General features: G+C 38.8%; 1 protein-coding gene across 1 annotated transcript in view; it reads left to right on the top strand.

The window, feature by feature from the left end:
* The window catches only part of MET (MET proto-oncogene, receptor tyrosine kinase), a 104,074-nt gene that overhangs the window by 49,176 nt on the left and 31,256 nt on the right, over positions 1-23,642 (top strand). The window contains exons 3-10 of the mRNA XM_069462669.1: positions 2,195-2,386; positions 13,158-13,292; positions 14,059-14,232; positions 18,851-19,011; positions 20,643-20,745; positions 20,859-20,995; positions 21,712-21,873; positions 22,645-22,744. Of these exons, the coding sequence (XP_069318770.1) occupies positions 2,195-2,386; positions 13,158-13,292; positions 14,059-14,232; positions 18,851-19,011; positions 20,643-20,745; positions 20,859-20,995; positions 21,712-21,873; positions 22,645-22,744 (1,164 nt within the window). The remainder of the gene's footprint in view (positions 1-2,194; positions 2,387-13,157; positions 13,293-14,058; positions 14,233-18,850; positions 19,012-20,642; positions 20,746-20,858; positions 20,996-21,711; positions 21,874-22,644; positions 22,745-23,642) is intronic.

Below are 23,642 nucleotides of genomic sequence, written 5' to 3' on the forward strand. Positions count from 1 at the left end.
AATACTCATGATCCCCCATCTATCCATAATTGATTCACTTATGTGTTTGTTCATTAAATTAATATTATTAAATATCTACTATGTGTGATATTTAATCAGCCACTAGCAATACGGTGGTGAACAGGCAGGATCCCTGATCTCAGAGAGCCACTTGGGAGAAGTTTCTCATTATCTTATAATCATGAAAGCAAATATTAAGTTGCAGCTGTTACAGCTATGCGACACTATGGTGCATAAATAAGGAAGAGGTATCATGATGCTCAATTCTAGAAGCATTTGACCTAGATGTTGGGGTTAGGGCGAGCCTCCTGAGGAATGGTGACCGGCTAAGATCTGAAGGAGGTGTTAACAACGTGAATGGAGCTGGAAGGAGCGTTGCAGGCAGCGTGTGCAAAGGCCCTTAACGGGAAGACACGTGGCATATTTGGAGAACTGAAAGAAGGCTGGCTCACTGGAGCACAGATCTGGAGCAGTTCGGCAGGTGCCAGATGACGTGAAGCCCAGCAGCCATGTTAAAAATGTTGTCCTTTATCCTACGAGCAATGGGGAAGCATTAAGTATTTTAAATACAGAGACATGATCAGATTTGTGTTTTAAAAAGAAAATCCTGCTGCAGTGTGGAGCACAGGTCACCTGTCACGGGTGGCAGTGGATGTGGTGGGTCTCGTTAGGAAGCCACAGTAGCCGTGCAGGAAAAGGGTAGGGTGGCCAGAATGAGGATGGTGATGGGGGCAGAGAGAGAAGACTGGGTGGGTCCAGGAAGTATTCAGAAAGTGAAATCGATGGGAATTGATGATGGACTATATATGGGGACTGAGAGAGAGGGAGGAATTGGGGGTGATACTTAGATTTCTGACTTGCGTACCTGGAGGAATAGTAGAGCCATTCGCTGAGGTGTGTAGTATCCTAATATCAGGCTAAGGTTATGGTTTCTGCTATGAACATGTTGAGTCTGAGCTTTCTGAGTCATGTGAGTGGAGATGCAAAGTCATGTGTGTGTGTGTGTGTTTCTGAGTCGTGTGTGTGTGTGTGTGTGTGTGTGTTTCTGAGTCGTGTGTGTGTGTGTGTGTGTGTGTGAAATAAGTAATAGACATCCCAGGAGAAACTGAAGAGAGAGTGGAGGTGTGACCCTAAGGTGGAGCCCTGAGAAACCCTAACATCGACAGCCAGGCAGGGGGGGGTTCTGCAAAGGAGAGGTGAATGCTGCGGTCTGAGAGGTAGAAGGAAAACCAGGAGATTGAAGAGTTCAGCGGAAAGGAGGAATCCACAGTGCTTAATTGTCATATATCACCGAACAGTATTTTTTAAAAACTTTCCGTTTGAGGATGTATCTAAAGGATATTTATCAGACTGAGTGGATAATTATCTTTTGGTAAGCTGGTTACTGAGACATTTGATGTACAACTTTTACGTTTTTTTGAGACTTTCATCATAATGATGACAAATACCTCAAGGGTGTTCTCTATGTGCTGGGTTCTATTATAAGAGATTTATATAAACTAGCTCATTTAATCTGTACAACTCTGTAAGGTAAGTACCATTTCTATAGTTCTATAGATGGGGGAAGATGAAACACAGATTACATGACTATCTGAATACAGAAATAGTATAGGAATTACACAAAGCAAGTGAGCATCAGGGCCCAGGATTTGATGGGGGCACTTGGGTCTAGGCTCTGCTGCCTCCCCTTGAATTATCTGGCAACCGCCACTCCCCACCACCTCCCTGCTCTGCACACCCTGCTCTGCACACAAACACACAGAGGCACACATTTAAAAATATAATATCATGGTATGATTCTAACGTTTATTTTTATTCCAATTGAAATTCATCTCATTGGACGTGCCTGCTAGAAGCATTCCCTTTATGTCAAGGGCTGAGACATTCAAGGTTTTGGGTTTTTTATAATGGCACTAGCTAAGTTCCATCTTTCTGCATGCACATAGTGAACCACTGTGCAAGTTGGGATAGTCAGGTCTGCCCCAGTTTTAAAGCTTATCTAGACAACAGTGCCTGGTGAAACTGGAGCCATTCGGTCACTAGAAATATTTATGCCTACCTGGGGCTATTTGTCTATTTGCATGGTTATCCTGGCCATACTCCTTCACGCTCTGGAAAGATACACTGGAAAGTTTCTTACCAGCTTGTTCACATCTAGACTTACATTAACTCTTATGACCATATTTTATTCCAGACACTTCTGAGAAATTCGTCAGGCTGTGAAGTGCGCAGGGATGAGTATCGAACAGAGTTTACCACGGCTTTGCAACGCGTTGACTTATTCATGGGCCAATTCAACCAAGTCCTCCTGACATCTATATCCACTTTCATTAAAGGAGACCTCACCATTGCTAATCTTGGGACGTCAGAAGGTCGCTTCATGCAGGTAAGTGCTTTCTGAGAGAAGCTGCGTCTGTTTTATCTGGCATTGTGCAATTAATTTGTTTGTTTTTGCAGTAAGATATTTGCAAATACTGTAAAGGGAAAATCACAGTAGAAGCTAGAGGCACAGGCTGAGAGCCAAACAATGAAGCCTGGTTCACTTTTTATGAAATGTATGGCCTATTTTTGTTAAGTTCTTGAAGCTTTCAGTTTGAATATGGTCGCTTTAATTTTGTTGTCTGGAATGGTTTGGGTTTTTTTTTTTTCCATTCATAATTTCTATCACGTGACTGGAAAATAAAATGAAACAATTAAAGCACTTCTAGGCAGTGTTTTCCTATTTCAAGGGAAGTTACAGATCAAAAGAGAGCTATTGTGTGAACCGGTCGTGCGTCTCCATGAGAAGAAACATTCACATCATTGAGAAATATTGGCAGGAGTTAGGAAGGGGCATTATCATCAAAATCCCATTGTAACTCAGGCTCTCCTGATTCTGCAAAATGGTGAGGTCAGACACAAAGAAGTTCAAATACTAAAAAAATAAAAAAATCCAGATTTTATTAAGAAATGCTTTTAATGGGTGGCAAAAGTACTTCCACATAATGTTCACAGTTCAGGCTTGATTGTAGTTACCATGTTTCCTAGAGACACGAATCATAGCACTTTGCAGAAATTAAAATACTCTTGTGTTGGATTTGTTTTACTGCTTTAGTAGTTATTGGTGCTTTCAGCATGAGTACCTTAGTAGATTCTTGATTAATGAAGAATCACAATGGCATGTGTGGAAATGTTGAATTTCTATGAATACTAGAAATTTCCTTTCAAGGGAGATGCTTATTTCATAATCATCTGATAGAGTTAACATCCTCACCAGACAGTGACTTCTGGTAAACCAATTGAAGATAATGAGGTTTTCCTATGACTTGCCCATCTGAATATCCTCTATCTGTATTCTTGTACAAAACTTATTTTTTTAAAATTACCACTGTCTTTATGGCAGTCTGGATGTCAGTCATTGCCAGATTTTAAGAACTGTAAATCATGTTTTTTCTTGTACTAGTGGGCATGCTGGAATTTTTTCAAAGTCATAAACTATGTAAATAAAACCTTCCTGGCTTTCAACTAGTAATATACCTCCTGATACCTGATTGTTTGCCCTCTCCATCCCAGTAAGCTTATTTACCCACCTCATCCATCTTGACCATTTAATTCTATCCTTAACTTCTCAGAAGCTAAAGGAGGGATGCCCACCCCTCCCATATAGACGTGCACTCTAGAGTATTTGAAATATGGTCATATCTATTATCCCTGTAGAATGTGTAGGATTATTTTGTGTTTATATGTGTTCTTAATTTACATTGATGGTATTCTGCAGAATTCCAAAAGTCCGAAGGAGGATGAGAGAAGCTAGCATCTGTTGATTTCCTAGTGTGCTCATTATGCTGATTTGCTCCACTTTATCTATATTTCTGCTTTTCTTTTTTTCAAAATTGTCCGTTACCTCGCCAATCCAGTTTCATATGAATAAGCTTTCAACAGTCACTTTAGGTGTGACACCTTTTTTTTTTTTTTTTTTTTTTTGAGACAGAGTCTCGCTCTGTTGCCCGGGCTAGAGTGAGTGCCGTGGCGTCAGCCTAGCTCACAGCAACCTCAAACTCCTGGGCTTAAGCGATCCTACCGCCTCAGCCTCCCAAGTAGCTGGGACTACAGGCATGTGCCACCATGCCCGGCTCATTTTTTCTATATATATTTTTAGTTGTCCATATAATTTCTTTCTATTTTTAGTAGAGACGGGGTCTTGCTCTTGCTCAGGCTGGTCTCGAACTCCTGACCTCCAGCGATCCACCTGCCTCGGCCTCCCAGAGTGCTAGGATTACAGGCGTTAGCCACCGCGCCCGGCCAAGGTGTGACACCTTTTTAACAGCAAAAGTTTCCTGGCCTATTTCCAGAGTCTAAAGGACTAATAAAATTCCATTTTTAAATAGGTTGCTTTATTAACTGAGTAAATTCTGCCGTGTGATGGAGTCCACTACGCAAGGGATGTGTCATGCATCAGTCTCATTATAACAGAAATGCTGTGGCAAATGTTTTATTCTTATCTCCCCACATTTGTATACAAGAAACTAGTTAATATATTTTGCCCATTAACTGTACATCCAAAACAAAAGGTAAAAATAAAGAGATGCTTAATTTGTGAAAGATACTGTTGTTACTGATTTTTTTAAAAAAAAACAGATGGCTTTTAATTCATCAAATAAGTACAGGGAACCTACTAACTTTGCTTTACTAGGCAAATGAATGAAGCAAAGGAAACAGTGACACAGAACCTTCCTATAAGGAACTAAAATTTTAGTAGGAAAGAGAAAAACATTTACCTGATAACAATAGTGTATACAGACAAAGGGCTATTGGAAACCACAGAGGATCTATTTCTCTGACACTTAACCTACCAGAATTCCAGTCCATTAAATTTTACATAAAGAAACCTAAAGCACTTGATGTTGATCAAACAAACAATCAACATCACTGAAATCCAGTTTATTTACAGCAAATAATGGTGGGGGAGGAGTCAGGAGTAAAGCACAGATCTGGGGACCTTCCAGTTTAATCTGTCAGAGCAGTCACTTCCTACCAAGTTCTATAAATGTTTTGACTGTGCTAAAATGCTAAATCTGTGGCCAGGCGTAAATTTCTACAACTCGTATTTTAATAAATACTATGAAGTTTCTGTTACAAAATAGAATGGATATAATTTTTTTTTTTTCTGAAGACAGCTGCCATACATGAAAAGGAACAGAAAAATGATTTTACTTCCTTCCTATCCTGAAGCCTAACGGCAAAGTTGCTTTGCAAATTTTTTTCTCCCAAGAGTTTGCAGCTGTTTCTGCCTTTCCTATTGTGCTTGTGTTCAGCTCTGGCTGGGAACACAAGCTACGGCCCCAGCTGTTGGGTGCAAAGTGAATCAGGTATTTCACAGTGGTTATTTGATTAGAAAGAATTATATTGTTTAGCTAACAATATTATGTGGATGGCAGAGAAGACATTTTTGACATGTTCCTAACATTTAAACATGTGTAACTTATCTCATACAGGTGCAGCCATGTCTAAATATACTGCTGTGTACATATATTTGAGTCTCAATATCTGTCGAGCTATGTCAATGTAGATACAGATTTCAAAAACAGTTTTTATTTGCATGATCCCTCTCTTGGGATGCTTTGAAGTAAAATAGTATGATAAACAATGTTTGAGATACTATAAGTAAACAGTGAGAACGTGCCTTCTTACAAATTGGGGAAGGGGCTATGGAAAAGAACAAGGCTCCAGAACATTAACACAGCGTGCAGGGCTACGTGGGAGAGGAAAGAGAGATTCGCATGAAGATCACAGGACTAATCACAGGGATTGCCCACGTCTCCCCTTCTCAGTTCCTCCTCTAATCTACATCCAAAACAATGCTTGCTTGATTTTTTTTTTTAACAGCACTTGTATAAGGCCTTTAATCTCTAAATGCAAAGCATTGCTATTAAAATATTTGTGCATGACTGTCAGGCCAGGGAGACTGAGTGCATCAGGGATGCGGGCGGGGGTGGGGAAGCCTTTCAAGACTTGTTCCAAGTTCAGCTCCACAGATACTAGCTGGGCATCTACCGTGGGCACAGTAACACTGGCCATTGTTGGGGCACTATCACAGCCGCCATTGGGCTCCGTGGTGTCATCCTTGCTTTTCTCCCATCCACCCCCCCTCCCCAATTCCTTCCTGCTGTTCTCCCTCATCACTCCTTTTCTCTTCTGCCTCTAAACTGGACTAGTTGAGTCTTAAACCACAAACTGAAAGAGGTAGGGATCACCTAGAAAGACATCCTTTGCTCATGATCGTTACTTAAAAAGGATTATGTTAGTAATCAGTGAACTTGAGAATAATTATTCACTTCCAGTAAGAAGAATCAATTCATCTGTTGACCTCCTGTCTTCAAATTCCTTCAGTTCCTGTGCCCTCATCATGGCATGTAAATGCTTTGTGTGGGAAGCCTATGGCATACATCACATTTGGGATAACTGCTATTTTAGAGTATGTAGACACAGACCATCAACTCATTGATGCTGTGAGTGTCGGGCAGAGACACAGCTGAATGAAGCTTGAACTCGAACACCACTTCTCCTTAGGGATTGCTAATTTACCCGTCTCCTTTATAAAATACTCAGATAAAAATATCATCTACCTTTTTATTAATGTATACATTATTGACTTAGTTATGTCCTTAAAGAATGTTAGCTTTGGTATATTTCTTTAGAGGAAAATACACTCATGAGTTCTGAGATTTCTTTAGTGTAAAAAAGAACTTAGTATAAATAATAACGTCAGGGTTATGTTGGTAACTAAAAATTAAGTCCAGTTCACGTATAGTCTCTTAAAATGAATTAATACATGCTTTTGAAAGACATACCTTATCCATTGTTACATGTGTAGAAATTTGAAATATCATAAATATTTGAATCCATGGGAAAATGCTAAGCTTGTGTTTGTTTTGGTTTTTCATAGCAAAGAGTAACTGAGATTTCTTACAGTGTTTTTTGGAAAGAGCAGAGACATTTTAAGACATGAAATATACATATGTAGTTTTTGTACTTTTATCACTTTTAAATTGCAGAAACAGATATACTCTGTGTATATAGGTTGGCTAATCCTACCATAGATATATTTGGAATATTGATTTGAAAGTATTGGTTATTTTTAATTTTTTTTTATTTCCTAGCCTATTTTGTTTTTAGATGTTTGAAATTTTTTTACAAAGGTCTTAATCAAGTACTGACTCATTTTGACTCACTTTTGACTCATTTTAAAAAGTGGAAACACACACATTAGTATTGCAATAGTGAGGAAAACTGCTTTGCCTTTTGGATATACTTCGCCTTCAGGGTATCAAGTTGATGTAGAAGGACTTGCACTGGTTTACCAAAAGGAGTGAAGGAAAGAACAGAGTAAAGCTTCATTTAATTTAGCGTTTGCTACCTGGTACTTTTGTCTTACCACTTTTAATTCTGAGCTGTCAATACCAATCAGCAATTTCTACTTCTTAGTTTTCATTTTTTTTTCTATTTCAGAAAACTAGATGTCTACCTTGATTGAAACAAGTAACTCTACTCTTCATATTCTAATTTCTTTCTAAGTAAACAACAATTTCTGTCACATACTGAAGAAGATAGTAAACCTAAAACAGGCAAGAAACAAGCAGCATCAGAAGCTGTTTCTGGAAAATGCAGATTAAACTCTTAAAAGTTATCTAAATTCTGAAACGTTTAAAAACCCTCTACCTTCAAGTCTTAAGTGAGCGTCTTATTTCAATCTATTCATATTAAGGCAATAGATATGCCTTAAGGACCTACTGTGTGCTAGAGTCTGTACTGGGAACTGCAGGGAAAGCAGACGAACTTCCTGAATCCCTATATCCAGGTATTATCCAGTCTGTTTATTAATGGTGTCATCTAAGAAGACACTCACGTTTTTTCTCTTGAGTCTCAAAGTCCAATAGTTTGCATCATCTTTCATTAAGAATGAAGTTTTCCTTATTCCTTTACAGAAACCTTCTATTTTTCTTAACTTTTAAATTAGAAACCAAGCTAGATGATATCAAAGCTCCCATTCACTTTTATTTGCCTTGAAATAGAACTGCGTATTTTCTGTCCTTATGAAAGGAAAATTCACTTCAATCTTCAAAAGATTTTATGCAGGCCTCTTGGTTACAGTTAATCTGTATTTCTGTAAGACTGAACCATTTACACCAAGGTCCACTATGTTATTTGATCCCAGGATCACCATGTGAAGAAGGACTGTTTACATGTTTTCTGAAACTCTACCATCCAGTTCAGAGATGGTATTGAGGGCCACTGAGAGTGTTCCATGCAGAACTCCTATCCATAGAATTGAATCCCAAAGTGGCACCTCGTTAAAAGAAGTACAATGCCAACAGGAATTTTAGTGGTTCCTTGGGTCTCCCCAAGAATATTAAAGGATATAAAACATTCTTAGTCTACTACAACTCTGATGAAAGCCTCTGTATGGCTATCCTCTGACAACTTCCAGGGGCCTCTCCCTCTCCTTGAGGAGGTCCACTCTCATCCACACTGTTCCAGCCCACCCATGCTACCACCTCCACCACCTCTGCTCTGACCCTCCCATGGGATATGCCGCCAACCCTTTGCCTCCTCTGCCAAGCACAGGTGCTGGGGGGTGTGCTTTGTCTCCCACTCTGTCTGCTTCTCCTCGGGAGAATCCACCTGTGTTCCTTCTGCCTCTCCCCCACCTCCAGCCTCACGAGGACCCTTTTTTATAGAAGTGCAGTCTGACCATGAGGACTTCAGCACACTGGCTGGGATGCTGAGCAGGGGATGCCCCAGTATTCAGTCTGAGGCAGGAGGAATAGGAGGAAGGCTGTGAACCTTCATAAGTCAACCTTCCTCTTACTTAATTTAATAAAACATTTGGGAGAGAAATATAAACCAAAACCATAGTGAAGTACCACTTCACACTCACTAAGGTAGCTATAATCAAGAAAATTGAAAATAACAGGTGTTGGCGAGGGTGTTGAAAAATTGGAACCTTCATGCGCTGCTGGTAGGAAAATAGAATGGCACAGCCACTGTGGAAAGTGGCTTGGCAGTGCCTTAAAAGGTTAACTATAGAGTTGCCATAAGGCAATTCCACTCTTAGGTAACTAAGAGAAACAAAAATACGTATATATTTATATACCCAAGAGAAATGAATATATATGTTCACACAAAAAGTTATGCATGAATGTTCATAGCAACATTATTCACAATAGCCAAAACATTGGTAAACAACCCAAATGTCCATCACGTGCTGAATAGATAAGTAAAAGGTGGTATGGCCATACAATGAATTTTGACAATAAAAGGGAGCATGAATAAATCTTGAAAACATTATGCTAAGTGCAAGAGTCCAGACACAAAAGACCACATATTGTAGGATTCCACTTATATGAAATATCCAAAATAGGCAAATTTATAGGAATAGAAGGTAGATTAGTAGCTGTCAGGGGCTAGAGGGTATGGGGAGATTGGGGAATGATGGTTAAGGATGTGGAATTTCTTTCTGAGGTAATGAAAGTGTTCCAAAATTGATTGTGGTGATGATTGCATAAATCTATGAATATACTAAAAACCTTTGAATTGTTCACTTTAAAAAAAGCAACATTTGGGGGAGTAGACAGAAAGCCATACATAAATATCTTAGGTTATATTATATTCATCATTCTTAAAGAAAACTAAATTTTAAAACATTTTAATTAAAAATAAAACTGAATGTATGTGGTGTATCTGGCTTTTACATATATGTAGATGTCTCACACAAAATTATTTCATTCAGGTTTACAAATTTTGGGACCTAGCCACAGTGTTTTTATTTTATTTGCACATATATTTCTTCCCCATGTCCTCTCCCAGATTTCATATCTAAGTGAGGTTAAATGAGATCATAACCACAACAACTGAATAAATTCAGTTTCGTCCTTCCCCCAAATGTATTAGTCCTATATGTTCAAGAGCACTAGAGAAAAGGTTTTGTGACCTAAATACTAAAGATTAGTTGTCAACACAGTAGAAACTCAAAAAGAAAATTACCAGTCTTCTATTTTATACTACTTGTTCTAAGATTGCCAGGTGATTTATCATAAGAATTAAATTTAGATGCCAAATTCATTTCTGTCCCTAGAAATATCTCCATGACAACCAAAAGGAACTCCTAATTTCTTGCAAACATTGTTTCAGGGGTATTTGGGGAGTTAAAGTGGTTACTCAATTATTTAGAATTCCAGCAGTAAGAGAAAGTGAGGAATTAAGGATAGAAAAGCATTCTTGGCATTTTATAGCAGTAGGTATCCCTGCAGAGAAAGGACTAATGATCAACTAAAAAGGCATTTGCGTCTGTGCTACAACCTCTGCTCAAAATTCCAAACGGTCATCTCACTTATCCACACCGCCTTCCTGTCTTCTCTTGTTTATCCCATTTTCTATCCCAAGCAACAGTCATCCTAGCTCATGATCAAAAGTAGAGCTTCGCTGAGCTGTGCGTGTAATATTTCCTCTGTGCCATCAAAAACTATTCCAATGAGGAGGCTTGCTCCTTAGGCACACTTAACTTGTGCAGCCAAGATAACCGAAACAAGGAGTAATTGGCAAGGCAAATATATTGTGAAATTTGTTTTAGTACTTTGACTCACAAGTGGCTCTTGGGAGCTCAGAGTTGAAGCTTTTTATTGATACTTACTCTGGCTCTCCAGGAGTCTAGCAGTTGAGTGTGTAAGAAGAGGTCAAGCACATGGATTCTGGCTTTAGATAAAGCTCTTTGGAAACCTGACTCTTGTACTTTCTAGAAGCTAAAATTCTCTGTCATGTTTTCTTTAAAGAAAATAATAGTACCTACTTTATAGGATTATTGTGAGTAGTAAATGAAATCTGTATATAAAGCACTTAGCAGAATGCCTGAGTCAGTCTCCTAGTACAAAAGTTACCATATATATGGTGCTTTCTCCAGACAAAAAGTCCTAACGGGGATGTGCAAATCCATCAATCCAAGTGCAGAGGTGCAAAGAACTTCTTTATGAAAAGAAAGAGAAAGGTTAATTCTTTCTGGGAAACGAATATCTGGATGCACTTCAGATATTTGATAAAGTCAGAGGTGATGACCTAGTAATTAAGAAAGAATTGCTTATTATAGATACGGGAAATGCCATTAAAGAGAGCAAGAAGGTAGGACAGAGAAAGGGCTCTAGGAGGTGACTGTTATGGAGCAGGTCTGAGTAGAATGAGAGAAACCAGGAAGACAGGCACAAAATTCAGATATTTACAGGAAGGTTCTTAGTGATGAATAATCCTCAGTGAAGTGGAAAGAACAGAATGAGATGGAAAACAGAGTCAGAATATTAAGACAGGCCGGTGTTTTGTGTTGTTTTTGACACATATATGAAAAAAGGAGTGTTGTTTTTTTTTTTTTCTTTCACCTTTGCAGTTTGAAGTGATTGGCAAGGATCAAGGGAAAAAGGTGGGAAATGGGAGGGGGCTATAGAAAAAATGAGAAGTGGTGAGCACCAGAAGAGAGGGAAGATAGCAAAATTGGATAACTAAAATCTGGATAATTTGGGACAGAAGCTTTGGAAGTCTGACGTCTGATGTTCTGCTTGTAACGAGTCCCAGAGGGAGGCAGGGCTGGTAATTGAACTTCTGTTCACTTTGCCTGCAAGGTCACAACTACCTATTGGGCCCTAAAATTTAGGAAATAACAATAGTTTCCATCGTTTCCCATCCTGACCAAGTGACCTTTGATCCACCACTTAACTTCTGTGCAAATATAGCCACCCTGTTTAATGGAGATGTTTTGAAAGTGTTCTGTGTTTGGGGTAGGACAAACATTAGAGCAAAAATGTCACAATGTTTAACTTTTGTGTCTCTGTGTGAGCTTGACTAGTTTCTCTATCAACAGTCTACTTTCTGAGAACAAGTTAGGTACTCTGGGAATCTTCCCAAATTGTTGCACGCTACTTGGCTCCTTTGTTGTGCTGAAGAAAAAATTTACTATTACTCCCCAGAACATTTATATGTTGTGCGTGTGTGTTAGAGGACAAAGCAGTTCATTACTCCTGTAATTTTCATTCCCATTTTATGGATGAGAAAGCTGAGGTAGAGGTAGTGGCTATTTAACTAATCCTAATCTCACAGATGCCCATATTTTTCCTGTGATTTCAAACCCACAGCAAGTAAATGCATTTTCAATGCAATGTAAATGCCTATTAGAGATGTCTGGCAATTTTGCAAAGTAGATTTCAAGAGGAGCTGTGCTCAGCCTCCTACACCCTCATGTATATGCAAGCCAATGGCCTGCTTCAGAGTGAGAGTCTCTCTGAGGGCTCCAATACCTTCCTAAAATCTAAGTGTTCATCTAAGATAATCATCCTGATTTTATCCCAATTGTTGTTGATCACACTCTCTGAACTTCATTATTACTGGGTTCTAGGAACAGGGCGACGGAAATTATACAGCTGGGAGACATCCCAAAGTAGGAACACCTGAAAACAACAATGACACCAATCATCAAACCTCATTTCCCAGGCATTGTTAAAACGATCAGCCCTTATTTTAAAGCCAGGCCAAGACATAGAACTTTATTTATGATCTAAGTAATAATATATCGTGAGACAGTGGCTTATAAAAAATACAGCACATCATTTTAAAGTAGCTGGGGTCCTATTTTGACCTCAAAAATTCTACAAATATTACTTAAGAGTAGCAAAGCTGGAACTAGCTCCAGGTTTCCGGACTCCCTGCCCACTACTCTTACCTTTATTTTGTCAAGTGAAACTACCCGGTTGGGAGGGTCAAGAGGACAGGTTAAAAAATAATCCAGAATCCTCACAGCATGTGTGGTGTCTTCTTTCTGGGGAGAGTTTTGGCTCCTCCAGTTCCCAATAGCATTGTGAGGATTTGTCTGCATGTGCTGGCTGATTGATTGAAAGATTTCCTTCCCTAGAAACCATTAAAAGATCATAGGCAGAAGTCTGTCTTGGGGGTTCAGATAAATTGGCTTCAAGGCAGGAGATTAGAAAATGTCGTATTGATTTACAACAAGATGAACTGTTGGGTCCTCAGTTCAAGCACCCACGAGCTCTTCTAATCTGTTATTACCATTGTTATCCACATTTTACACTTCCATGGAAACTGACCTTATTGGAATAAGGGTGTCTCCTTTTCTTGTTTCTCAGGTTGTGGTTTCTCGATCAGGATCCTCAACCCCTCATGTGAATTTCCAACTGGATTCCCACCCAGTGTCTCCGGAAGTGATTGTGGAGCACCCATTAAACCAGAATGGCTACACGCTGGTTGTCACTGGGAAGAAGGTAAGAAGTTTCCGTGGATATGGTTCTTCCTGAGTGGATATTTACGGCAAGTGACATTTGGCCCTTTGTAACTTCTCTCTTTGTCTTAGAGTCACTTCTCCTCCATTAAGTTCTTTCATGAGTATTCTGGAAATCTTCTGAAATCAAGTCAATTTTTTTATTCAAGGAAGATTGGACCTAAGGGAGGTCTTTTTCAAAATTTCTCCCTTTGTCCTATATTTCTCAATGAGAAAAACAAACACACACAATGAGAATTACAGTCCTCATGGCAGAACTCTAGTGCAGGCAGATAAATCCTGGAAATGCACGTTGGAATCTGACTCCAGCCAGTAATCCCTTTTCTCTGAGACAAGAACGTGCATCTTGATGCCAGAATGATATGTAACCTTACTTAGTATTTTCCAAAGGTTCAAGTGTGTTTTCCCACAGCTTAAATTATGCTCTCTTGTTATTTCAGAATCATCTCAGACAGGGCACAATGTCTCTACTATATAGAACCTCTAACATTGCATGACAATGCCATGTCCACAGGACAGTAATGTTAACTGTTATCACATACATGCCTACAATAGAGGGAAGAACAGTATTTGACTTTTTAAAATTTTAATTGCTTAACTATTATTACATGGTTTGCATAATAGGTGCTTCCTCTAGCAGACTCCATAAAATGATATCTGCATGTATCTTTTGTGTACTCAGTTTTTACTTAAGAAACAAACAAACCAAAAACCCCTCTGGAAGCTCTTTCTATCCCTTTTCTTCACAGATCACCAAGATCCCACTGAATGGCCTGGGCTGTGGACATTTCCAGTCCTGCAGTCAGTGTCTGTCTGCCCCTTCCTTTGTGCAGTGTGGCTGGTGCCACGATAAATGTGTGCGATCAGAGGAATGCCCCAGTGGGACGTGGACTCAAGAGATCTGTCTGCCTGCAATCCACAAGGTAGGAATCTCTGTCAGCTGTAACGCGTGTTTTTTTGGTAAACACAAATCCCACTAATGAAAAAGAAATCCCCAAATCAATTTATTCATTTAACTAAGAGACATCAGCCAAAGCTCCATCTCCTCCTGGCTTTGTCCCTAGGGTGGCGTTTGTGCACATCCCCCCCAAGTCCTGCATCTGAAGTGCTCACTTCATACTCACTAGGTTCTCTCCATCGGCTACAGCTCTCCCTTAGTGCTATGTAAGAGTGTGGCTAAGGAGTGACATTGCTCCCTGTTTTCTCACACTGGGACCTGTTGCCTCCTGTCTCACCCGTTCTCTGATTCCTCACCACCTACTTTACGGGCCAGGTGCCCAGACATGAGCCTCCACCACAGAAACACATCTGCTCATGGCATATCCTGGACCCCTGAGCAAGTGATCCCAGCCATGCCAGGGTGCGCAGGACGGGAGGTTTCTTTCTGTCTGAGGCATAGATGGCAGCCTTGTCTCTTCACAGATGAAACTAGAGACTAGTTTCATCTCCAGGGTGCTGTGGGAGGCAAGTAGAGGGTCACCACCCATGGCTGTGATTCTTCTTTCAGTGTTCCTGGAAGAGAAGTAAAGGCTCAACTGATGCTATCCTAACATCTATACTTCTGTAAGCCCATTGATTCTTTAATTCATTCCAAAAGTATCTGCTGAGTGCGTACTGCTTGGCAGGCTCTCTGCTAGATGCTGGCGGGACACAGTGGAGAGCAAGACAAACACACCTCTTGCAGCTAGAGAACTCTGCTTCTGGCAGTGGACGGACATCAGCCATGACATGGCAGCCATGCTCTCTGCCTCTGTTGCTTTGTTTGCTGAAGCATACATTTGGCACCATGAAAATCTCCATGACAATTTTTTTTTAATTTCTTGGTCCAAAACATTTTGCTTGAAAACACTTCCCTGGTGAGGACTCAGCATGTATTTTCTCTGCCTGCATGTAGAACAGTTGGACTTTAGTAAATGGTCCTTGTGAAAGATTCAAGTTAAAGGTCTCGGTCGCCTGGTTCATGCCCAAGTAAACAAAGTGTGCGAGTCAGAACAGGAACCTCCCCCAAGCGCATGGCTGTTTTCATTTAGTTACGGTTTGGAGCAAGATTTGTAGCGGGTGATTGGGTTTTAAACCAAGTCATTTTCTGTTAGGTGTGACACAATTATTAAGACTTAGCTTGATGGGCCAAAGAATAAAGTAAAAGTGAGTGAGCAAACAAATTTAAATCTATACTGTAGTATTTAAGCATTTTTTGTTGTTCAAGGTACTTTTAAAACCACGTGCGACTTTATACTTTTATAAATACACAGCCTTAGGAATTTGAGACACTAGGGATGTGAACTCAGCCATTCCCTGAAAGAGATATGGAGAGTATGTGTGTGTGCACATGCAATTAGATCACAACAGCTTCGTTTAGGAAATAGCCAAGGTGCTATTTTAAGTAAAGAAAGGAGGTTAACCTGTACAAATGAAACATTTAATTTTGATTAACGTGCTTCCTTTTACTAATCATGAAAGCTATATTAAAATGGCTAAAAATAAAGTAAATATTTTAGAATTTTTTGGAAGCAGAGAATGTCTTACAGTGTTTGAATCTCCCTCCTCTCTCACCTTTCCTAACGCTAGCACTCTGCAGTTGGCGATTTTGAAAGGTTGCATAGTATCATGCACAAGTCAGTGAGGCTTAGGCTGTAGGGTTAGAAGGAAAGTAGTGCAGCTGAGTCCATAAATCCCTCTCGGTTCATAGTTGTTAGGAAGATTTCATGCTACACTAGACCGTGACATTTAACATTCTTACTGCAAAAAATAAGACAGATTATTCATCTTTTTCTTATCTGTCTTAAATTCTACAGGCACAAAATCCAGCTAATGTATAGAGTTTCACTTTCCAATACATGCAAGTTAACCTGCTTTTCAAGGTAAATGGTGTTCAGTGGCTGAAATTCATTGCAGTTCCAGATATGAGAGATTTTAGGATAGCAAGCCCATTATTTTGTTCCAAAGGTGTCATCTAATCTTGTATTTAAGGAACAATGAGAAATACTTCCGGAAAAGGAAGAGCACTTTCTAATGTATTCTAAATGTTTTAGGATGATATTATCATATCTTGTAGGGTTGAGTTCAATCCCAGTGAGACAATAAAACTGTTTATTATTTGATCAAAAGACTGGGATAAGAAACGAAAGCAATATCTTATGGGAGGTAGGGGGGTGGGCAGGCAGTACATTGCCACCAGTATATTGTGACTTTTTTCTACTAAAGAGGAAAGGAGGCCTCCATTGCGAATTTTCATTTCTAAGGTTTGTTTGTTTTTTGTTTTTTGTTTGTTTGCTTGCTTTCTCATGCTTTATCTTAATGGGTTTTTAAAACACAATCATTTAAAATACTGTTGGAATGGGCTCATCAGTGATGTGATCTTTTACCTACGAAAGGACAAGAGCTACTTTTGTGGCTCTATCTCCCCTGTCCAGACAGGTGGGAGACCCAGCTTCTGTGACTTTATGCCGGACACTCGTTTCCTGCCCACAGAGTTTCTCTGCGCTTCGGGATAACTGAGAGTTTGCCAGCGCATTGTTGGGTCTACCCAGGGGTGTATAGTCCTCGGCTGCTTCCTTCCTTTTCCCCCACATGCCAGGGGGGAAATGCTCAGCCCAGAGAGAAGAGCTAAGCAGAGGGTTTATGATATCCATTTCTATTGCCGGTGCCCCAGTTGAACGGCTCTCAGTGTCTTTTCCCAAATCATCACCCCATCCTTTTGCCTTTTGTAGAGAGTGATGGTGACGGTGTGTGCAGTGTGGCAGACTTCAGTTTTTACGTGGAAAGGGGGCGTGTGGGCAGCGGGATCCGCCGTCCTGGGCAGCTGTTTGCAGTGGGGAAGGCTCCTCTTTAGAAGAGCGTGCAGCAGCTGTGTGACTGCCTCCGGCAGAGCGGCGTCCTGGGGGAGTTGGATGTCTTTTCTCTCCTACTGGATTTCTAACATAATAATAATAAACAGATTTTTTTTCCCCGAGCAGTTCTCATTTGGCTAGACATGGACGAGGTAAATTTTCATGAAAGGCACGACTGTGTAATGGATTTTTATGGGTAAAATGGCTATCATAAAAGCATTAAGCTAAGACTTTAAAGGGGTTTGGTAACAAGGGTAAGCTAAGACTTTGGTTTGCGATTATTTACTTAGGAAGGATGGGAATGTTTGCAAATTTGAATTTTGCTAAAAGCCCTTCTTAATTGTGAAAGACTCGCTTTTAGACTTTCGTAAACTGGGCTTTGGCAAACACCTTTACTGGTTCTTGAGTTGCTTCTATCTTGGTGCTACGTTTTCCCACCATTGTACTTTACAGCACAATTTACAATATGCCCCCCTCCAAAAGAACATTTCCTTTCTCAATTGTCACAAAGCTGCTGAGGAGAAGCTTATTTTTAACTTGGAAATGTGTTTTGTTTTCATAGTTTTAGCCTAAGAACAGTTGTCTTACAGACTTCAATAAATGCCTAATGCTATCTTATATTATGGTTGCCAAAGTTCTAGTAATAAATCCAAATTTTACTTTTAACACATCAAAAGTAAGCCTGCAGTAATAAAATGAACCTATTATTTATTTAGCATGAACATTAGGGGAAAAAATCGACCCTAAAATGAGATGTAAAGTAATGCCAATGGAGATAATTATAAAAATTGCTACAATACCAATTCTGGCCTCTCTCCAGTTCTGTTTTTATAATATCTATTTCAAATAGAAATAATATATTGTATGTATTAAATATTAGATAATTTTAAAAGGCTGAGTATACATCAGTTAATACACATCAAATAGTGACCATGTTTAAAGAATAAGGAAAAATCTTAAATCAGTAATAAGTGTGAATTAACGGGTATGAAGAAATAGATTCATTTATTTATTTGCTAGTGCCTGGCACATAGGAAGTGCTTTGTAAATAAATAACAAATGAATGATTGGCAGATATGTATCCAACACTGCGTATTTGGTCTTATGATACCTGCTGAATACAATTGGGAAAATACTGGATACAAAGAGAGGTATTTTTGCTGTGTGAGTTTCTTCTCTGGGTGGGGAATACCATAGCAACAAGAATGTAGCATATGCACAGCTGGTGCACAAAGCAAGGCATATATTGGACCTTGGCTTATAGGGCCCTTGAAGGGGCTTTGATCATGGGTTGATCTGGAGGCCCATGAGGAGTTATAATCAGAGATATAAGCAAAAAGAGTCTGGGCCCAAAGTGTGTCTGCTTCTCCCCAAAAGGATCCTAGAAGACAAATTTACTTCAGAGTGGTCCCAAAAAGTCCTTCCTTCCCACCCCAGCTTAATCTGCTCTTTGTCCCATCTCTGGATCTCCTGAAAACAACTTGTTTCCTCGGCATGTCAAGTAGTTTTAATATTTGCTCCAGAGGCTCTGAAATTTGTGAACCTTTTTCCTTTGGTGAAAATTCAATTTTTACTAGATTGTGGGGAAATAAAAGAATTTCAGATTATTTAAGGATACATATTTTGTTTGTCTGTTTTCCACACATATCCACACATATGAAAAGTAATAATATATCAGATTTTTTTTGAAGTCCTATTTTTGTCCTTGTAGGTTTTCCCAACCAGCGCACCCCTTGAAGGAGGGACGATGCTGACCATATGTGGCTGGGACTTTGGATTCCGGAGGAATAATAAATTTGACTTAAAGAAAACCAGAGTTCTCCTTGGAAATGAGAGCTGTACCTTGACCTTAAGTGAAAGCACAACAAATATGTAAGGACAAGAAATGCTTTGCTGAAGTGTGCTTGGAAAACACGTTTTGTTTTTGAATGAATATTTGTTTAAAAAAAAAGATTGCTCAAAAAGCTCATCTCCTGAATTAAAAAGGGTCTTGGCCTGTCACATCCCTTGCAGGGTATTTTGGTTTTGTTCTTTTAGTCCCATTTCCATACCAGGACTGCGGAGGGAGAAAGGTGACATAGCCTGGGTGAAGGAAAGAACCATCCAGCACCTGGAGGGTTTCCCACCATTTGTGTGACAGCTCTTCAGAAATCGTCTGGATAGACTTGAAAGAGCAGCACGAGTAGCATTAGTTGGACTCACTTCATCTTTAGTCTTCAAATGTAGAGTCTCCAAAGGTTTATTCTGTAAAAATCAGTAAACAGCTCCATATGCTTCTTCTCTTCTGAATTTGCTTTCTAAACCTCAGAAATGTAGTGAAGCAACTGAATCAAAGGTTTGAGGCTTTTTGGATGAATTTAAATTTATATTGAGCTAATATTCACTGGCCTTGGTAATAGATAAGGTGTATTTCATTTAGCCATCCCCCAAGGTCCAGGAGGTAGCAATGCCAATCCTGTTTTACAAAGGAGGCACCTGAAGTTCAGAGAAGTGGAGTGTAGCTTAGCAGAGGTAACCCAGTGAGTAAGAGCTGAACAGGCCTTCAAGCTCAGCTCTTCTGATCTAAGACCTGTACTTATTCTACTATATTCTGCATATGCCTCCCATAAACTCTGAATTCCATAATCAACAGAGAATCCAGAAATTATTAGCTATCATGTAGTAACAACAACCGAACATTTAAAGTGTTATGGTTGAATGTTTGTGGTTAAACCTATCAAGTGGTTATTTCACATCTAACAGAATTCATTCCAGGGTTACACAAAGGTCTAAATCTGTTCATTTTACTGAGAGCAAAAACATCAATTAATGTCATACCTGTTAGCTCAATGGCAAAACCATTTCATCTAGGCATCTCCCTTGTAAGTTATGCAAAACTCTTAATCATTGCATTATAAATTAGGACCTGTAAAAATGAAACATAACTCATTCTCTTCTTTAAAAAGTTACTTAATAAAAGAAATTATATTTAAACTTTTTCAGAACTATAAGATCATTGATTCAAAAATAATTATATGGACTGCCCGTCACAATTTCTTTATTCTTTAAGTAATTTAAATAAACATATGACAAGTATAACCTCAGATATGTACATGTTGATATACTTTCATGAAGAGATTGGCTTATTTATAGTTAGCCTATTGTTTCATATGTTACTGAAATACCATTTCTTTACCTTAAGTAGGCCAAACATTATCCCTACAATTTTATAGGCTTAGACTTAGATTACCATGTACTTTTCAATTGGTGAGGTCTGCATGGATGAGGTCTACCCTCTCCTGTTTTGTATGTATAAATTCTATAATACAGCCAATATAAAGTGTAACATCATAATAGTACTGAAATAGCATTATACAATTCTCAGCCTTAATGCTTACCTGGAAACTCTACATACTGTTGAGAGTAGTTAACTCACAATTTAGAGTTAATGTCCCTTCCTATAAAGCAGCCAGACCAGAAAAGGCCTTTGGATGTATAACGTTTTAAACTTTGGGTTTTTTCAGGTTGAAATGCACAGTTGGTCCTGCAATGAATGAGCATTTCAATATGTCCATCATTATTTCACACGGTCGAGGGACGGCACAATATAGCACATTTTCCTATGTGGTAAGTCTAAGCATTACTTTTCCCATGAACTGGGAAATTTTGATTTTTTACTTAATCTATTTAGAATTATAAAATTCACAAGTTGCTTTGTTTTTCTCTTATCTCCCCTTCAGGATCCTGTAATAACGAGTATTTCCCCCAGTTACGGTCCTAAGGCTGGTGGCACTTTACTCACCCTAACTGGAAAGTACCTGAACAGTGGGAATTCTAGACACATTTCAATTGGTGGAAAAACATGTACTTTAAAAAGGTGCTGTAAATTTATTTTTTGTTGCATCTGTCAAATTGGATTAATATCTGTAGCTGACAAATTAAGCAAAAATGGTTCTTTTTGGTGGGAGGAAAAGCAAAATGTTTATTGTTTACTCTCCTGCTGATAAAAGTTCCTCCTTCCCAAATCCATCTACTCCCTTTTACTGATTTTGCTTCCCTTATTTTTTATTTTCTTCCCTTATTACTTATTAATCCCACTTTTCAGTTTTGTCTTCCCATCCACCCTGTTTACTGTTTTATCTTAGGATCCTAGCTATATTATGAGCTGTGAGATTCTAGCAATTGACAATAAATTGAAATAAACATTTTCATCAAGATTTACAGTTAGACTAAGTCACTTGGGGTGAGAAGAAATGAGGGATATTGGGTTTGGAAGGAGGCTATGTTCTTGCTTCTTACAGTTGGAAGAGCTCAGTTTAATCAAGTACCAAAAGTACTTTAAAGGTGTCTTAAAATCTCAAATGTTTTCAAGTCAAGGGTGGCTTGTCTACACCCAGACTAACTTTGGGATCCAGTCAAATGTGAACAGTGAACAGTAGAAAGGGCTTTTTTCTAGACCACCTCAAGAAATTCCCATTTAGGAACCATTGAGTTATATCCTTTTGATTTATGGATGTAATTCTAAAACATTTGTATCTCTAATAGCTAAGGTCCATTTTCTTATTTTTTTTTTTTTTTTTTTTTTTTGTTCAGTGTCTCAAACAGTATTCTTGAATGTTATACCCCAGCCCAAATCATTTCAACTGAGTTTCCTGTTAAATTGAAAATTGACTTAGCCAACCGAGAGACAAGCAGCTTCAGTTATCGGGAAGACCCCATTGTCCATGAAATTCATCCAACCAAATCTTTTGTTAGGTAAGTAAGAGCTTCTGATGGGTTTAAGAAAATAACAAACACAAGGATGATTTGACTATAGAATAATCAAGAAGAATTGCAATTTTATCTCTGGCTTTGATGCTGTTACATTTCTTTTGAAGGCTGCCTTTCCAATTCGAGAGAGAAAACTATATTCAGGTTCCAGGTACAATTTGACTTTATCAATGCTAGTTCATGCCAAGAAGCATTTTATCCTATTCTACTACATTTTAAACAGATTACAGTAAAACAGTTCATTGTGGCACCATAGTATGTATGCACTTACATTATTCACATCAATTCTATGTGAACCTTAGTGCTGAAAACTGGAATCACCTTTTTTCTTCCATCCTTTAGTGTATTTTTTGTCCTGCCTGTTTTACACACAGCTTTCCCTATACCAGACTCCTTTGAATCAGTATCTCATTAGACCCAGTTTAATCTGCCCTGTTTCTGTTAATTCTATCAGTCTAGCAACAATAGTTACATTCATTTTTCTTTGTATTTTTTTTCAGGGAGAAAATATTTCTTTTGTGCCTTTGGTGAATAAAAATACAAGTGCATTTCTTAAGCTTATGAAATATGAATCTTAAAAAATATTTTCAAGTTAAATAAGTTGTTCTTTCCAAAGAAGAGTTACCCTTGAACTTCCATTTGTGGCTGTGCCTTTCACTTGTAATCACTGCATGTGATTAAATTGAACCTCTCTCTTGAAATGCTTTATCTTGGAAAGAACTCTCAATATGTCATTTTTCTATTTTGTTTTACCAGTGGTGGGAGCACAATAACAGGTGTTGGAAAAAACCTGAATTCAGTTAGTGTCCCAAGGATGGTGATAAATGTGCAGGAAGCAGGAAGGAACTTTACAGTGGTAAGTTCTCTGCGTGGTGGTTCTACTCAAAGCTCTGCATGTCTGCCCTTACCACCTGGCTTTCAGGGTACCTGGGGCATGCCAATTTTGCCTTTAATGTCTGCTAGTTGCCTTCCTTGCACCATAGGTCAAGTAGTATTTTTTATTCAACAACTGAAAGTATATAGTGTCTTGGGCTGACAATGCAAAAAAAATACACACACACACATACATATATGATATTTGGACACAAATGAAGATTACCAACTTGAGGCAGTGTTTTTAAAGATAGTCGGTGCAAATGGAAATCACAAGATTTCCCTGTGCCCCATTTTCCCTATGCATCATGGAATATGGACCCTTTTGCTCTAATAAAACCCGTGGAAAAAGCCTCTGATCTTACAGCAGCAGCCTTGCCTCTCTAAGCAGTGGACATACAATGTTTTCTTACACCCCCGTTCCTCTTGTCCCTTTGTTAGCATATTATCAGGCAACCAGAAAGAGCATTAGAATATTTATGTTAGTGCCTACTGTGTGAACGTTGTTCTGTGTTTCTCCATCTTTCTTTATTTTATTTGTAAGGTCAATCAGAATTTAACTGAATGCCTCCTTAAAAGGAATTGACCCATTTTGTGCTCTAACAATTTATATAGGTCATATTAAAGTGGTAGTTTTAGTTTAGACCCTAGGAAGGTTGGAGTTATTTCCAAAGATTCCATGCTTTTTGTCGATGTTTTTCTCTAATGTAAAAATCCCATAATCTAGTTGGACTTGTGCACTCAACTCAGAATGAAAGTTCTAAGTGCTCCCGCTAGAGCAGGGTCTTAATTGGGCAGGTGATAGATTGAATTACAGCACTTTCTTTCAGATTCCCCATCCAATATGTCTTCAAGACTAAAGCCACTGTGTTCTTTAATTA

The sequence above is a fragment of the Eulemur rufifrons genome, chromosome 29 (genome assembly GCF_041146395.1).
Source record: "Eulemur rufifrons isolate Redbay chromosome 29, OSU_ERuf_1, whole genome shotgun sequence".
NCBI classification, from domain to species: domain Eukaryota; kingdom Metazoa; phylum Chordata; class Mammalia; order Primates; family Lemuridae; genus Eulemur; species Eulemur rufifrons.